The sequence below is a fragment of the Hippocampus guttulatus genome, chromosome 7 (assembly GCF_054856545.1).
Source record: "Hippocampus guttulatus isolate MCC_2025c chromosome 7, RoL_Hgut_1.0, whole genome shotgun sequence".
NCBI classification, from domain to species: Eukaryota; Metazoa; Chordata; class Actinopteri; order Syngnathiformes; family Syngnathidae; genus Hippocampus; species Hippocampus guttulatus.
The window spans coordinates 23,787,357-23,800,477 of record NC_141267.1 but is presented as its reverse complement, the minus strand read 5'-3'; the positions used below and the strand labels follow the sequence as shown (position 1 = coordinate 23,800,477).

Below are 13,121 nucleotides of genomic sequence, written 5' to 3'. Positions count from 1 at the left end.
CCTTTGAAGAATTGCTTGTTTCAAATGCGTTTGAGGTTCATTCCTTTTTGAGTTGCTCTTTTTCTCAAAACTGAGCAAAAGTCCATCTTTTGAGTCCGTTTTGACCTTTTTTAGTCGGAATTGTTTGATGAATATTTGCAGTTCGGTCATGTGTCGGTCTTCTCGTCTTTCTGGACTTTTTGCCATTTTGCTTGAAATGATTTCATGAGTCCCTCTTCGTATGCTTCAAAATGACCGGCGCCTTGACTGAAAGCCGCGAGCCTTCCGGAGATGTGCTGGCCCGTTTCTTCAGGCTGCAAAATGAAAGGTGCAAAGGTGGAAAAAGTCGTGACACTCTGGACTGGAGTCCTCTGGTAAATGTACAAAGCGTAACCAACCACCTCATCCCGAGACCTCCTCTCCAGAATATTCCAGCCTCCTCCAGGGTCATCCTACTCCAAACGCTTCATGCTCCTCCTCCTCCCACCTTGCCCCTTCAAACAACCGCTACTCTAAAATAGCTCCTTGGAACACTTCAGCCACAAGCTCCTCCTCCTGCTCCTCTTTACCTCCATGGAACAGTTCGGCCTCCTCCCCCACCTACTCCTTCCTCCTCTTTGCTGTCTTTCTACCCCCCCCCCCCCCCCCCGACTTAATCTCCGTCCTGCATCTCCTGCGGGGTCATCTTCAAAGTCTTTTCCTTCTACTTGCCCTCCAAACAGCAACACCTGCTCCTAAACCTTGCCACCTCGTCCTACATCTCCTCCAAGGTCATCTTCCCCAACCTTCATTTCCTCCTTCTCACGATACCCCCCCCCCCCGCCCCCCCATACGTCTACTTCTGACTCCTGTTTGGAGCCACTTAAGCTGCTTCTACCTAAACACGTCATCTCCTCTACTCTCCCACATCCTCCTGCAAATATGCACGCATGCACACACACACACACGCGCATGCACGCGCACACACACACACACATACATTCAGTGTGTGCGTGTGTGGCGTGTGTGTTTGTGTGTAAATAGAAGAAGTGGGTCAGAACTTATTTCCGCAGAGTTTAATGAGAAGCACATGGATTCATTCACAGACCCCCCCCCCCCCCCCCGCGCCCACCTTCAGCCCTTCACTCCCACCCCCCAACTTGCATACAGCACACCACCACTCCATTCTGGCTTCCTGGCCAATGCTAACCATGAACATAGCATAGTCAAGACCTAAACAATGGAGACCGTTAGCACAACATTTGTTGGTCAATATCTTCACAACGCTAAACCATTAGCACATGGCAGTCGACATGACAGCAACGCGAACCACTCGTATAGCATGTGATGATCAACATGCTAACAGTAGCATAGCATATGATGGTCAACGTGCTAACAATGGCAACCATTAGCACAGCATACAATGGTCAACATGCATTCAAAGCTAACATTAGCACGGTACACGGCATTCAAGATGCCAACAACGCTAAGCGCCGGTACAGCACATGATGATCAACAGGTTTAACCATTAGCACGGCATCGAGACGGTCAACGCGCTCACCTTGCTAATCATTGGCGCGAAACAAAGAGACGGTCAACGTGCTAACAATGCTACCCTTTAGCACAGTATGTGACAGTCAATATGCTAACAATGCTAAGCGGTCTCTTCTCAGTCGAACGGAGCCTCCGTTTGCCTTGCGCAACTCATCAGTGCCACAATATCTTTCACGGCCGATATCGCCCCTGAACGAACGAGACGCGTAGGCTCACCTTTCAATTCACTGAACGCGTTTTCTGCTTCCCGTTTGATTGAGAAGACACGACCTTCTGCTTCTCTCTTCTCTGATGGGGAAGCACTACTTGGACGTGATGTCTGCCGAGCGGCGTTGCGACAACATCCGACGGATCGGCGACGGAAACGTTTGTTATAGTTTTCAAAAAGCGAGGGCCAACTTTGCGCGTGCCCTTTGGGCCGGCAATTGCGCAACCCTGATCTAGTCAAGTCAAGTCAAATTTGTTGATGTAGCCCTTGACCACAAAAAGAGTCTCAGAGGGCCTCACCTGCACACGGTTGACAAATATTAAGCACATACCCTGATCTTGACCCCCCCCCCCCCCCAGGAGGGCAAGGAAAAACTAAACAACATCTGGCTAGCTCTCAACATGCTAACAATGTTGGCATCTAGTTCACTCAACAATCATGTCAATCGGTGGTGATGTCACAGTCACGCGATCACACCGAGACACCGAGCGGTATCTTTGTCTCGGGTGGGTGAGCAGATGTTCCTCGTTAACCCCGTTCTTGGCAGCGTGAGCTAAGATGGAGGACACTTTGACGAGCGAGGAACCGGTCCGATTGCTTCCCGGGACTCGCAAATAAATGCTAAAAGTCTTTCTTTTGTTTACGGCAGCGCAGGAGAGGGAAAAAGAACCCTCCAATAAATAAATAGCAGCGCTCGCTGCAGGAAGTTGAGCCGCTTCCCCCACGGGTGCCTTTGATTTTATTAACAACAGCAGAGATAGCAAACAAGTAGCTCCCCCGGATCAGCCCCCGCCGCCGCCCCCCCCCCCCCCTCTCTCCGGACGAAAAGTGTTTGAAGGAGTCTAGAACAATCCGGCATTAAATCCCAGGATGGCCAACAGCTGCGGGCTACCTTTAAACCGGCATAGGCACAGTCGACATGCTCACAACGCGAGCCGGCGGCTGCAGCGTTTTGACGGACACGGCGGTCTCTTTTTGACCGTGTGACGCGGCGAGAGCGTTCTGACCAAAAATGAGCTAACTGGCTGATGTGCTAACATGGAGGCCGCCTAGTTAAACAGGCAACTTGTGGCTAAAGTAGACTGGACTTGCAGTCTAATAGAACAACCGCTGAGACACTCGCCAGCTAACACATTAGCAAACGGAACCCGGAAGGAAAGTAGCCGGCTAGCTTATGAGCCGGCAGAACACGTAGCGAGTGACAAACTAGCTGGCGAGAGCCAATCGGAAGCCTCTGTTTCGCCGACCTGGAAACGAGCCGAGGCGCTAACAAGGTGAGCTTGGAAATAGAGAAGCTGGGCTGTTGGGAGGGGTGGGGGGGGGGGGGTGTTGGGGGCCGCGCAGGTGTATTTCGTGTGTGCGTGTGGGGAGGAGGGGGGCGGGCAAAGGGAGTCAGCAGAACAACAGCGGGGGTCCCGGGAAGGTTCGTGAGAGGGGGTATCCATTCCATCCATTCCACTCCCTGCCTGCACTGCGTCACCCGACACTGCCGACATAGAGGATCCCAGTGTGTGTGTGTGCCGGGGGGGGGGGGGGGGCTGAATGGGGCATGGCTCAGGTGGTTTCAAAGGCTGTGATGTCATCATCATCATCGCTGAAAAGTGTCTGGTGAACACAGACGGCAGGGCTTGTTGTTGACGTTGGCGTTTTCGAGGCCCAAAGAGTGAAAGTGTCGATCTGCAGCTCCGGCCTGCTCAATTGTCAGCTCACTCAACAACTGCTGAGAAAAATGGCTTGCTGACTTCCAAGCTCAGCTGTCAACTTTTTTCACCTTCAATGACGCAACTTTTTTGTCACACCTGCCCCGCCCCTATTGATTTTTCACAAAAAACATTTCCTTCTTGTCTCATCATCCTTAAATCAAGATTCGATGCCGCTTTTATTCCCACCCTTCAAAAACAAAAACCCGCGACCTTGTTGTTCAGCCCGATCCCCGGCTGAGCCTCGGCCTCCTTTGCACTCTTGGCATCGGACGACGCGCACTCGTTTTGTCATCCGGGTCCCTCGGAAACGCGAGTCGGCCCGACGCCCGTCTCAACTTGAGGGCAAACTAAAGAACGGGCTCGCTAAAGTGTGCGCTAACGAGTAGCAGGTGACGCACTCTTCTGCGAAAGGGCGAGCCGGGTGGGCGTTGTTGTTGCGGCGGTTCCGTGCGAGTCGGCTCCGTTGTACGCAAATGGACGGGTCGTCATCCTAATCAGTCGCACATCTGCGCATCCCTAATTGTTTCCATCTAACTTCCTTTCTCTCCTTTTTGGTCATCCCGCCACGCTCACTTGGCTTGCAAGTTGCAACGCGACACCGGCCGCCGCTTCGACTCCTCTGCCGCGCTTCACTTCCAGTCACAACCGCAGCCGGAATCGCAACCGGAGCCGGCGACCGTGGACCAAACCCGGGCTAAACACTCAACAAGGCACGAAAACGTGTCAACTGACGAGTAAGACGCCGGCCTAGCCTGCTCATTCTTGAGCAAACTAGCAAAACTAACTTGTCAGCTAACGAGTAGCTAGTGACCAAATTAGCCTGCTAACGTCTGACATCAATGAACGAGTAACGACTGAAAAACTGCTTGCCAACCGCCCTGCTGACTTCTAAAATAAGTGAACAAGGAAAGCGAGCAACGAGCAACAAACTACTGTGCTAAATTGTGAGCGGAGAAATCTGGCCTGCCGACTTGTAAGATATATGAACGGCTTACTGATGGAAAGCGAACAACCTGCTAAGTAGTGAGCTAGTTGAACGGCTAGTACAAATATCGTTGCTTACTTTTTTTTGCGCGTGAGTTCACTGAACAGCGTGTAAGTAAACCGAACCTCTGGCTTTTTAGCTTACTGACCGGTTCGATAACGGGAATTAAAAAGAAACGAGTCACAAGGTCGCCCTCAAAATGGTGAGCTAACAGAACGAGTAAGAAAACCAAATAAAACACATTGCATGATAGATGGGATGTTGCCTCGGATAACGGTTGCTGTGGAAACCCCTCTTGCCCCCCCCCCCATGCGTGTTGGGGGATTAAGTCAGGAGGCAGCTGTAGTGGATGGGATGCGGTGGTGGGACGGAGGGGGTGGCGGGGTGGTGTGGGATGTGGCTGGGGGTTGGGGGTGTCCTTTGCCAGGTTGGACACGGCGCCGTGGGCCTCTCCAAGGTGACCCCCTCAAAAAGCTGCCATGAACATCTGCACCCAGGCCCTACTGACCGCCATCAGGCAGGAGCGCCCTCACCAATGTGTTGAGGTGTTTATGGGGGCGGGGGCGGTCAAGCGCCATTTTTGAAGCACCCTCCGGAAATCTACGTTATGTAGACAGTAAAGCTAATCATGCTAACAAGAGGCTAGCACCCACAGCTGTCGCCCCCGCCAGCCCACAGTGGCCCAGGTGACCCGGCCGATGCTGCTACCAGCTGTTCGGCCCGGTTTCCCAGAGGGAAGGATGGGGGGGCACGTCCGTGTGTCGGAGAGCTCAGTGTATAGTCCCGTGTTTGCCATCACTAGCTCGTGCGTCATTAGCGCGCGATTGATAACGAGACACTCATGTAGGCTAAGGCTAAAAAAAAAAAAAAAAGAAAACTTTGAAAAAGGTGTCCTCGAATAGGCCTGTCTGGACCAGGTGAAACACACCCATTAGCATTAGCATGAGCACGGTCTTATTCTGGGAGCTATTCAGGATTGCTCATTTTCTCATCTGCCAGATTGCGTCTTCATGCGTTAGCATCGGCAATAGCATCGGTCTTATTTTGGGAGACAAAATAACCTTGATTAGTCATCTTTCTTGACACGTTGCCTCATGCATGTTGTCGTTACGCATTAGCATTAGCATTAGCTCAGTCTGACTTTGATAAGATGAGATCACCTTCCTTCGTTTAGTCTCCGATCTTATCTTCCCAAATGAGGCAACGCTAAAAAGTGGATGCCGGCGGCCACGCCGCCAGCTTTGTGTCGTCGTCCGAGTTAGCGATGGAATCTGCATCGGGATCGCAGTACGGCTTGACATCGCGAGGATAGCTTAGCATCATTGTCGCCTCACCGACAACCTCGTCTGAACCGGGTGCCGCTCTCCCCCGAGGGAAGAGCGAGCTAATGCTCATTCTCGGCGATGTGAACATCTGGCGCAGCGCGATGGGAAGCTCAGTGGCGCTTTTAGCGTTTCCATTTGTTTGATTGAATTAATAAGCATGAAAGCATTAAAAAGTCCAATAGGATTACGGGGACACTTTGCACCTTTCCACAGCTGCTCGGCACGGATGGGAAAGCGGCACGTGGATGGCGCGCGGGCGTCGCCGCCCTCCCGGCTCACGTTTACCTTGTGGGGACGCCCCGCGCGCTCACACCGCCCACGGCGAGCCGCCGCGGCCGCCTCAGTAGCCGAGGCCGCCGCCCACCATTCAATCGGAAGGAAAACGGAGGGATCGCCGATTCTCACTTGTGCTCTTGCAAAAGGCGCCAAACGGCGAGGCGAAACTGTTGTCGCGCACAATTCGAAGTTTGCGGTTGTTTTTCCATCCTTTCCCCTGGCGCAATATTTGGATTTTCCCACGCCGTTACCGATTCGTTTTCATTTTGCTGTGGCATCGCACGGCCGCAGCGTAAAATCGTCAGATTGAGGTCCGGTGCGGCAAAAGCGTTGCCGAAGAAGAAGCCTTTGGCGGGCTTCTCGCTGCGTGCGTTTGGCTTGGGGTGGGTGACCCTGCAGGTGCAAAGCGACCGGACGACACAGGGGTGCCACTTGAGGCCCACTTGGACCCCTCCCACCCCAGAGGATGCACCCAAGCATTCCTGTCCAATTCTGCGTTTGAGGCTGGCCGTCAGTGCGGCTCGCGGGGGGGGGGGGGCAAAGAACGCGACCGGGGGCTTCCGGCGCAAGTGGGCGGCGAGCTTCAACGTTTGTGTCCAGGAAGTCCAAGCAGACGTGTTTAATCCCACAATTTCCCGATGGCTAATCTGGCGAAGGCTAACACGCAGCACCAAAGGCCGCGTTCTTGCCGAGGGAACAGCGGCGGCGTTGCACCCCCCCGCGCTTCGTTTTGCCTTGGTCCCGATGAACCCCGCCAAAGCAACAAGCAAACGTCTCATCGATCGGCAGCCAGCGGCGTTAAACACACACACACACACACACACACACACACACACACACACACACACACACACACACACACACACACACACACTTAAACCCGCACCCGTGCATAATGGTGCGCCCACAAATGCATCGGATTTTTTTCTCCCACTAAAATAGTCGGATTAAGAAAAAAAAAAGGAAGGGGAACAAGATTGCATTTTGTAGTCTTGAAGTCACTTTTGATATAAAAGAATTCTGTCAAAAGGTATGAGTGACAACGACTTCCCCCCAAAAAAGATTTTAAAAGGATGAAGAACGTGATTTTTGACGTGGAGCAACGCGCACAAGAGCGCGCAGACGCTCCCTGGCGGAGGTCACGACAAACATTTCAAAAGGGAGCGAGGAACGAATAGAAAAGCGATTTCACGTAAAACGCGCCGAGTGTCACATCCACACAAAAACGATATTTCCGTTTTGGTTTTTGAATCGCAGCCTCGTAAAATGGAAAAAAAAAAAATCAGGAGATCCGAACAGAGTCAATTTCCTTTTCTTTCATGATGACCTCCTCATCGTTATACCAAATACATTTCAAACTTGCTCCTTTTACGTCACCTCATACAATGGAATTCATTCCGCGCTGATAAAATAGCGAGAATATTTGAGGAAGAACTCGCTTGCAACGATAGACGGTTATTTATATATATATTCAAATGTAAAAGAATCTGTATGATTTCGTGTCATTTTAAAAATGACATTTAAATCGTTTGGCTTCAAAACAAGAAGAGCCATTCTGTAGATGAGAGTCGAAGAAAACAGCCGCGCTTTTCACATTTGACATGACGGCGGGGGTAAAAAAAAAACGATCAAGTTTACCCGAGGAAATAAAAACGTGTCACCTATTGAAATAATAATAATAATTAATAATAATAAGAATAAGAATAATTTGATGACGTGAACGAAATAAATCAAAGTGCAGTATTACGTTGTCCCGTTTTAAGCGTTGCTCTGAAAAGACCCGATGGCACAAACGAAAATGCATCGAACTGCCCTTCGCGCTGTCACATTTGGAGTACAAAATAATTTCAAGTACAAATAAACGTCTGATCGTGTACATTTTTTTTTCGGGTCGGAAACGGCGTCTCGCCGTTCCACGAAAAATTCGACGTTGAGAATAAACACACGCGCACATACACGCGCGCCTTCATGTCAGTAATCTCATTAATATTGTTAATTACCAAAAAACAAGCACAATTTCACTTTATGAGAAATTTTAAACAAGTCCGCGGACCCCCACAGCCGCCATGTACACCCGCACACTCACACACACACACACGCACGCACTCGCGCGCGCGCGCGCGCTCAGTTAGACGAAGTCCAACGCACTTTTCAAGTGGCTGTTGTTTTTTGTCTGTTCGATTATTTTTTGCGAGTCAAAGCACCGAAATCAATGCGCGGCCGCGCGTGCGCGTGTACTGACCATCCACCAGGTCCTGGCCGAGATGTCGTAGCACAGCTGCCATTTGACGGAAGCCTCCGCGCCGCTTTTTCCCGCCATGGCGGCGTCAATCAACCTCATGTGTGCGCGCGCGCGCTCCGCGGGAAAAGTGATTGACAGCCACGAAGTGATTGACAGCCGGACAGACGGCGGACGAACGCACGCACGTGCCGGCCGGCGAGACCACAAGAAGAAGAAGAAGAAGAAGAGGAGGAGGAGGAGGAAGATGAGGAAGATGAAGCCCAGGAAGTAGTCATCGGCCAAGGTGAGACGCGGACACGCCCCCTCCCGAAGAACGCCCTCCCCTACCACACGCGCGCACACACACACGCGCTGACAACCAAAGCGAAGATGGACAAGACGATTTCAGCAAGGTGTGTCACATGGTGCATAAAAAAAGGGCAGCAGGGGGCAGCGCTGATCTGTTGGGGCACGATGTTGACATCCTTAGCTTAGCTCAGTTTAGCTTAGCATCACCTCAGCAATGTACACAGACTTTGTGGACACGGAAGTATTTTGGGCACGCTTGGAAATCCACCTTGATGAGCCTGTGTGTGTGTGTGTGTGTGTGTGAGTAATTTCCAAATTCAACTCGGGTTCTGAAGCAAGCTACGACCGGCGCTTGCGATGCTTGCATCCGGGCGACTTGATGCGTCGCCGTCGGCAAATTTCAGCCGGGCGGGTGAGCGGTGGGAGTGACCCGGCGCGAACCCCCCCCGCCTCGCGGCGCATGGGAAGCCAAAGCGGCGGCCATCTTGCCCCGCCGCTGTCTGAGCTCGCCTCCAGTGAAGAGGCTTGACTCCTTCGCTGCGTTTTCATGCCATTTGGCGTCTCTGCGGCGCCCGCGCCAATCCGTCCGGGAGAACGGCGCGGCCGTCGGAAAGGCGCGCGGCACGTAGGCCGAGGCGTCAAGGATCTGGCGGGCTTTCGGTTCGAAAGGCCGGACGGACGCCGAGTCCGCCGCCGTCCGCGTCGGCATTCGCACGACGACCGACACGGAGTCTGCAAAGCGCCGCCTGACGCGGGCACGATACCTGGACCTCCGTCACGCCCCCGCGGGCGCGCGCAGGCGCAGGCACAGAGGTCCCATTGTGCTGAGCAGGCAGGAATGCGCCGGGTTGTTCAGATAAGAACCTTCAGAAATGGGAGCCCACAAAAACCTCGACTTTCCTCACAGATGCTCATCTTTGATGAGCTCCGCCGAGGAATTTGTTTGGTCGAACGTTTGGAGAGAGCGGGCGAGCCGCTCGCAATAGCTTGGTCTCTCTTCGACCAATTCCGACCGAGGCGTTTCGCTGCGTCGATTTGTTCTCCAACACAATTCCGTTTGGACCTGATCCCTTTTTTGTCTTCCAATGAAATGTGGAGTAACCTTGACACATTCCTCTAAATGACCTTTTGTAGCGCGCACACGCACACACACACGTACACTATGGTGGACATCTGTTTTGTCTTTGGCTGTATTGGGGGGGAGGGGGGGGGGACTCGCCAGAGGGCGCCACGGTGCCCGACCGCCACCCGGCGCCCTGTCCCGCCTTCTGGTCCACATGACCACACACTGGCCGTGTCAGCCATATTTAATCAGCGCCCCCCCCCCCCCCCCCCAGGACATACACTGCACACACACGCAGACGTTTTGCTTTGGAAATCCTGGGTGCGTGCCGACATCCCAAACTGGTTCCCGCTCACACGTGCTCCTCGTCCGCTTCTTTGATTGGTCGCCGTTTGTGGGCGCGCCCTCGGCTCAAGCGGGTGCGAGCCTGTGTGTGTGTGTGTGTGTGTGTGGAGTGACGGGGGGCAGGGGGTCGTAGTGCACTTGGAAAACTTGCCAACTCCTCTTTCCTTCTTTTTGGCCGTAGCGGAGGCAACGAAGGCAACGTCAAGAAGAACCTTCCTCTCGGGAGAATTCATTGACACGCATGACAACACGCGCGCACACACCTCGGAATGTGCGAAGAGGGCAAAGACGCTGAGGAAGACGAGGATGAGGAACGGGCCGAGGAGTTGAAAGGTTGATCAATTGGGACGTGTTGTTGACGTGGTCAATGTCACCCCAGCCGGGTCACACGGGGGGGGGGGGGGGGGGGGGGGGACACAAGCAGCCAACGAGGGAAGCCGACGCACCTTTTCCACATTGGAACCGGGTGCGCCATCTGCCCGCTGCGTGTGAGCCAACACTCCGGGGGGGAGTTTGTCATCTCTGATGATTCTTTTCTTTGGGGGTGGGGGGGATTCCGCACAGTTGTTGTCATCAGGCTAGATGCGCACATGACCCCCCCCCCCCCAAAAAAAAAAAACTAGAAACAACAAAAAACAGCGCCGACTCACTGTCGGAAGCATTTCCTCGGACTTGCTTTGGCCTTCCGCCATTCAATGACGTTTTCTTTTCGAAAGCTTTGAAAAGACGACACTTGGCAAGTATTGAAGCGCAACGCGTTGAGATGATGGACCAAATCCAGACGCGAAAGCGTCAAAAAGCGGGGGCCTGATTTCTGCTCACTCCACGTTCAGAGGAGGTCGTCTCGTTTCACTTCATTTCCCTCATCGAGCGGGAAGAAGGAAAAAAAAATCCACCGATGGAGAAAATCGAAGCGCGAGCGCAGCCGCTCAAAGTGGAATGAGGTCCAGTGAGCCGGAGGCCGAGCGGCGCCGTCACAAAGTGGAGGCGCGCGCGTGCGCCGGCGCGTCAGGTGTTTGATTGACGGGCGAGTGCGCGCGCGCGCCGGCGGACCCTCGCGCGCGTGTCGCCACGCGTTAGCGGCCGCCGCTCATCCGACCGGAGGGGGGGCGCCGCCCACGAGGCCCCCCGGGGACGGCGGCGACGGCGGCCAAGCGGCCGAGGGAGCGTGGCCCGCGTCCATCTTGGCCCGTCGCGGACCATCAGGCCGAGCGGCGCTGAGCGGCGGCCAAGCGGCTGGTCCGGATCCAAGCGGCTCGTCTCCGTCCCGCTCGTCACGTCTTCTGACGGCTGCGGCGTGCCAAAGCCAAAAGGGGGGGGGGGGGGGGGGACTTGCCCCAGGGTTCGCCTCACTCGCCGGAAAGAAACGGTCCGCGGGCCGGCCTTTCTTTTTTCGGGGACTCTCAAAAGCAGAAAAGATGTCGGCGACTGCGGGTTTGGGTCCACCCCCCCCCCCCCAAATGCTTTTGCCTTCCCGCTGAGCGTCACGGACGGTCCCGCCGCCTTTGGAGGTGGCACCCGTTGCCGGCGGTGCGGTTGGCTCTCTTTCCGCTTCCAAAGGCCGCCGCGCCCATCGGATCCTCGTCGCCGTGGCTTTTTCTTTGCTTGTGACTTGTGACGGAGGAAACAACAGATTTTTGGGGGCTTCCCCCTTTGATTGGTCTTTGCCCCCCCCCCCCCCCCCCCGCTTCACGGAGAGCCGAGAAGCACAACGAAGCACAACGGAGCGGCTCAGCGTTTGACCCGCGAGGAACGCTTGAGCCGCCGGCCTCCCCCGCTCGCTTACCGAGTGAAACAATACGACCCCCCCCCCCCCCCCCCCCCCCGCTTTAACCGCTCATTTGCATAATTAATGTGATCGGCCCACAGCGGCCCAAATTCCTGCCGCTGGGAATCACGTCCGCACGCGTGCTCGCGTTAGGCCGCCCGCCCACGCACGGAAGCAAAAGCTTTTCGCATCTTTGGCGGAGCCCAAAGCACCAGAAGAAGAAACGCGCGCTGCGTCTTTGTGGCGACGGCGCCGACGAAGGCTCAAGCGCCAACCGAGACGGTCGGCTCGGGAAGAGTACCCCCCCCCCCCAATAAAATGAATGAAGTCTGGAAAGCCCCCCCCAAAGCTGTATCCTCACTTTCTGCCATTCATTGCCAGTGAAGGTTTTGTTTTCCTTCCTCGCCACCTTCGCCCCAAAGGCCAACGTCGCACGGCCAAATAGTCGGGCGGCGCCGCCGCGACCCCAGCGGGGGAGGAGAAGCGTTTGGGAAAACGGGCGGACGGGACGGCGTTCGATGGAGCTTCTTTGAATCGCGGCCCTGGCCCGCCGCGGCCCCCCACGCGTGCTCCGGCCCCGCCCCGTTTCGCCACGAAATCCGAGCGGCCATCGTGACCTTTTTTGTCCTCCGCGAAGTTTTGCCGCGGGGGGCTTTGGGTGCGCGCATATGTCGCCGCCCCCCCCCCCCCCCGGCCCGGCAGATGTCCGACGCGCGCGTCAATCTGCTCCCTGAGACTTTGAAGGCGGCGGCGTGCAGATGGAGCCTTTGGTCGCTCTCCCTTTCCTCGAAGTTCAGCAAAGTGGAAGAAGAAAAACAAGCCGGGCGACCCGTCCTCCGAGGGTCTCGTTCCTCATGGCGGCAACGCTCGGGACCTTCCCCTGCCCCCCCCCCCCGCACGCACACGCTTATCATCTCGTCACAATCAAACTCAAAGCCGCAAACTCACAGCGCTACAAAAGCACGCTCACATCGGTACACGCGTGCGCATATGGACGCCACTCCGCACACCCGCATAAAGGCAGAGACACGCGTAGGCATGAAGTACAAAAGGATGCCAAGACACACCGCTCAGAGTCAGAGGCGCACGAAGCCACGCGTACGCGCACGCAGATCCACTTGCAACACAAACACACCTTCATGCTCGCGATGCTAATGATGCTAATTAGAAGCCAGCGGTGACCCGCTAATATTAACCGCTATTCATTTACGCTAATCCCCCCACATGGCCTCCTGTGTCACAGCGGTTAGTACGCCACGCTAAGGATGGCAGGCGGGGGGCGGGCCATATTGCGCTCGCAACAATGAGCAGGTGGCAGCGGGGACGGGATCGGTCGCACGCTCGGCGTCTTTCCGCACCCTCGGGCAAAAAGTCCGTGGAGCCCCCGAGTGGAGCCCCCGAGCCCC

General features: G+C 55.0%; 2 protein-coding genes across 10 annotated transcripts in view; one reads left to right on the top strand and one right to left on the bottom strand.

Moving 5' to 3' along the window:
• Nucleotides 1-8,469, bottom strand: part of nfia (nuclear factor I/A) — a 33,480-nt gene extending 25,011 nt beyond the window's left edge. For all 6 annotated transcript variants that reach the window (XM_086115384.1, XM_086115385.1, XM_086115386.1 and 3 more), the window contains exon 1: nt 8,252-8,469. In XM_086115384.1, the coding sequence (XP_085971510.1) occupies nt 8,252-8,350 (99 nt within the window). In that variant the 5' untranslated portion in view covers nt 8,351-8,469. The remainder of the gene's footprint in view (nt 1-8,251) is intronic.
• Nucleotides 1-13,121, top strand: part of frem1b (Fras1 related extracellular matrix 1b) — a 38,898-nt gene that overhangs the window by 2,184 nt on the left and 23,593 nt on the right. The window contains exon 2 of one of the 4 annotated variants that reach the window (XM_086115376.1): nt 10,129-10,280. The exons of 2 other annotated variants lie outside the window; for them this stretch is intronic. The gene's annotated coding sequence lies outside the window, so the exon portion shown is untranslated. Of the gene's footprint in view, nt 1-3,979; nt 4,158-10,128; nt 10,281-13,121 lie in introns of those variants that run through there. One more of the 4 variants, XM_086115377.1, reaches the window with a different exon arrangement.